General features: G+C 33.3%; 1 protein-coding gene across 1 annotated transcript; it reads left to right on the plus strand.

Annotated features, from left to right (window-relative positions):
• The first annotated feature begins 833 nt into the window (after positions 1-833).
• LOC133698560 (ADP-ribosylation factor-like protein 8c) lies at positions 834-4,333 on the plus strand. The gene is made up of 6 exons (XM_062121526.1): positions 834-1,108; positions 2,489-2,570; positions 2,653-2,685; positions 2,771-2,892; positions 3,738-3,899; positions 4,015-4,333. The coding sequence occupies exons 1-6, from the start codon at positions 1,071-1,073 to the stop codon at positions 4,142-4,144; spliced, it is 567 nt and encodes a 188-aa protein (XP_061977510.1). The 5' UTR covers positions 834-1,070; the 3' UTR covers positions 4,145-4,333.
• The last annotated feature ends 267 nt before the right edge of the window (positions 4,334-4,600 follow it).

Genomic DNA, 4,600 nt, shown 5'->3' on the forward strand with positions numbered 1-4,600 from the left:
CACGTTTTGGAACGTCAGACTCAAAAGTAAACTTGCGTCACCAAAAACAAAACCGTGAGGACAGTAAAGTTCAAAGCGGACAATATATGATAGGTTGGGTTAGGTTGTTACAAAAATAGTGTTTAAATCGTGTGGTAATAATTGTTTTCAAAGTTTTTTTTTTCACTTAAAATATATTAAAATAATATTTTTTAATTTTTTAAAAATGAATTTTGATATCAGTACATAAAAATAATAAAAAATATATATATATATATAAATTAATTTTAATAAAAAAATCAAAATTTATCAAAACTATGTTTGGATCTAAGTATGAAGTTAATTATCAATTTCCATGAAGCTCATATAATTCTAATTTTGGTGGATATTTGTGGAAAAAATTATCTATGATATAATTCTTATATATGTTTATTGCAGTAAACATGCATAAAAGAAACAAATTTGAAAAGAAGATAAGACCACACTATCAAAGAAAGGGAAGCATTGAAGAGGCAGGATATATGTACAGGGGGACCGTATTTTATTATTATTATTATAAATAAAATGATATTATTTTTTAAAAAAACTGAAATAATATTATTTTAAATTATCTAGATTTTGATCAAATCATTTAATCAAAATAATTTCTTATACAGTTAAGAAAACAATCGAGTTAATGTCATAGGACATATTATATTAACAAGCTTAGAAAAAGGTAATGTGTTAAAGAAACAAAAATTTAATAAAAAAATCTAGAAAATAAAAATAATTTTAATTTTAATATAATATTAATTAGTATATATTGATTTGAAAGAGGATAGAAATTCAAGAATATTTAATAAATAAAACAAACATATTTTTAACCCGATTACAAAAAAAAAAAAAAAGACAGATAAATTAATTTCCTCTGTTCTTGTAGTTCTCTCCTCTTGCAAGCTGACAGATTCCAGACACTGTCGCTGAAGTTTCCTTTTTGTTTTCTTCTATTGCTGCCTTTCCTTCTCTTGTTTCCTTCCCTTCCTCCTCAAGATAAAAAGGATTTATAGTCTGAAATTCTTTCTCTTTAAGATAATTTTTCTACTTTTCTCCAAATGGGTCTCTTGGATTCCCTTCTAAACTGGCTCAGGAGGTAAATTTCCTTTACTTTCTTGATTTTTTTTTTGTGATTTTCTGCTTTTTATTTTGTGGGGTTTGTTTGCGCTTTCAATTTTGTTTGGCTGTTGAGAAAGTTTTGGAGAAAGATGTGACCTTTTTATTGTTATATGCTGATTAGTTGAACTAAATTTAATTAATTTCTTGATAAATTATTGTGCTTAATATCGGTTTGGTTTGCTAATGATTTTGAGGTGATGAAAGTTTAGATTTTGATAGACCAGAAGTAGACTGTGATAAGAAAAAATGTATGCAACATGAAATTATTCAAATCGGAAAGAGATTTGGAGGATTTTGTGGGGCTTTTTCCCCCTGCTATGGGCTGATATGTGGGTTGTGAACTTTACATTGTTCTTTTTAGCTCTCTCAAGATTAAAATTCCAGACATGAATTTGTCACGGGAGAGCAATGCACTGCGGAGTTTTTTTAAAGCTTTTTGTTTATTTCTTAAATAAAATTCAGAAACATGGATGGATGCACGCTTGCAATATTTTCATAAAGAAAGAGGTGATTTTGGAAATTGGTATGCTAGATGTTGATAGTGCATACACATGAAGAAAAGGAATAAAAAGATGTTGGAAAATACAGATTAATATAAATGAATAGAGGATTTGAGGTTTGTGCTTCAGCATATAAGAAGGAAGCATATGTGTATAAAGCAGATGTCATACGAAGGGAATAACTAGTATATAATTTGCTGGATATGAATAAAAGAGAGGGGCTCTTTCACATTGTACAACTTCATGAATTAGGAGTAGAAAGTCATTGCATCATAGTGTTACGGCCTGTTTTTTAAATGGTTATTTGTTCTTCGTCTGTGGTTAATGCTATTGATCTTATCAAGAAAATTAAGAGTAGCTGTTCTGAAGATCAATAATATGCAAAAAAATACTGCAGGACTGTGGAGGAGATAAGATCTTTTTAATTTTATGTGAGTTTGTCTTGCATGCGATTAGATTACGGTCTCTTGAACCTGAGCAAAATTGGAAGCCATTGTAGGAAGAGGAGGGTGGGGGGTTCATTTCTGTTCGTTTCTGGTTCTCTGGAACTTACTGTTTTGGCAATACTAGTAGAAATGATCTTTTTGATTGGTGTCATAGAACATTTTTGGCTTACAAAGAGCCAAACCCCTTCCTAGTATGAGAAAGCAACTGTGGTCAAATGATTATGTTATGAACTTCTAGAATGTTGGTTCACATTCACATGGGATGTTGTTGACTTATCTAAGTGTGCACAACCTCTTTTCATCCTTAATGCTGTTTGTAATCTGCTTGTAGTTTTTTACTGTTATAATCAATGCACATTACTTCTCCATTGATCTTGCATTCTACTTCTGACCCTGTGTCCATATTATCAGCTTATTCTTTAAACAAGAAATGGAGCTATCCCTTGTAGGCCTTCAGAATGCTGGAAAGACATCTCTTGTTAATTCCATTGCTGTAAGTTGACACATACCATACACTTATTTTGGGGTATTAGTGAGTGGCTCTCTTTTAACATTTTTCCTTTTATGTTTACCAGACAGGTGGCTACAGTGAGGACATGATTCCAACTGTAAGTATCTTTTCCTTGAACAAATCCCAAATAAAGCCTTTGATGGTGTTTAAAAGATATAGACTTTTCCTACTATGAAAACCAGGTTGGATTCAACATGCGAAAAGTTACAAAAGGCAATGTAACGATAAAGCTTTGGGACCTCGGAGGGCAGCGGAGGTTTCGTACAATGTGGGAGCGTTATTGTCGTGGGGTCACTGCAATTCTGTAATACCACCCATTCTCTTATTCATCTTTGTTAGGCCATTATAACTTGTATTTTTGTTTAATCGAATGCCCTACCTGTTAGGACCTGGCATGAAACAATATCTTTTAGTTCCAGGATGATAATCCAGAGTCAGAACCAGACTTTGTAATCTGCATTTATCATCAAATTTAATCCATGAAAACACTAATTAACTCTTCTGTTGATCTTTCAACCAGGTTTTTTCTGTCTTTTTTTTAACTGCTATCGAATCTTCTACCCTGATATAGCGCTGGCTTGTGTTAGCTCAATTGATCACGATGCATTGTTTGAGATACGTGTTGGTATAGACTATATTTGGCTTTTTTCAATGCCTAGAGTAAAGTACCCACAAAGCCACAACTCTTGTTTTTCGTTTTCATACACCTGCGTATATTTGACTGCATGAGAAGGAGGTGTTTTACACTTCACTTTCCCCCTAGAAAAAAAGTACTAATAATAGACTGCATGCCTTGTTGCGACCAAAATGCTTACCCTTGCTACATGGGAAAGCATCAATCCCTGAAAGAGAGAAGAAATCGGTCCCATCACACAAAATGAAATCCTAGTCATACAATTTCATCTTCTCCTCAAATTTAAGAAGTCATGTTCCTTTCAGTGATGGAAAATAAGGGAAGATGATATATTTTTTAATTTAAAATAATTTCTCTTATCCCAATTGTTGTCAGATTCCATGTTTTCTTTTTCTATCACCTTCACTCCTTTAGTTTGTTAGAGCATCAGTGGATGATATCTGATGTTTTCTTCTCCTTGGTGTCTGTTTAATGGACTAACTCATTTGTTTGTCTCCTGATTGATGCAAAGACAGGTATGTAGTTGATGCAGCTGATAGAGACAGCGTTCCCATTTCAAGAAGTGAGTTACATGACCTTCTAACAAAACCTTCTTTAAGTGGAATCCCTTTGCTTGTTGTTGGCAACAAAATTGACAAGTCAGAAGCTCTGTCCAAGCAAGCTTTGGTGGATCAGCTGTGAGTTAGTAAACCGTATTAGTCCTTGTATGCTATATAGATTCTTTTTCAACTTTTGTCCCTCAATAATCAAATGTAGACATAATTTCCTTTGTTTTTTGTTGGATGGTTTCAGCGGTCTTGAATCAATCGCAGATAGAGAGGTTTGCTGCTATATGATCTCATGCAAGGACTCCATAAACATAGGCATGGTCATCGACTGGCTTATCAAGCACTCAAAAACAGCAAATTCATCAGTAGTTTGACCTTCTCCTAGTCAATGCTTTCTTTTACAGAAGAGAAGGTGAAGAACTTGAGCATAGATGCAGGGTAGGCAATATAGTGCTTCCTGCTGGAATTTGTTTATTGGTTTTTGATTCCTTGTTTCATTCTGAATGTTCTGTACAGTACCATAATGATTACAGCGAGTTGTTCATGCAATTTCTTTTAATTTATTTCCTCTTGTATTCTTATTTTCTGAATTTGAGCAAGCCTGCTTGTTTTGTTAGTTTTCTTCTATTTGGTCATGCCGGTATGTTTACTACTGTGCATATATTTATTGAAGCATGATGATCAATGCCCTAAAGAAACAAAAGCAGCACTTTATTGAAGGACAGAGGGGTAGTATCATTTGAGCTCCTGTGTTTCATGCACTTCTGGAGGTTTGGAGAAAGCAGGAACTAATAGAATTTTCAAACCCCTCTGTTCTTGAAGGGGAGGAG

Source organism: Populus nigra, chromosome 7, assembly GCF_951802175.1.
Source record: "Populus nigra chromosome 7, ddPopNigr1.1, whole genome shotgun sequence".
In the NCBI taxonomy this organism is placed as follows: Eukaryota; Viridiplantae; Streptophyta; class Magnoliopsida; order Malpighiales; family Salicaceae; genus Populus; species Populus nigra.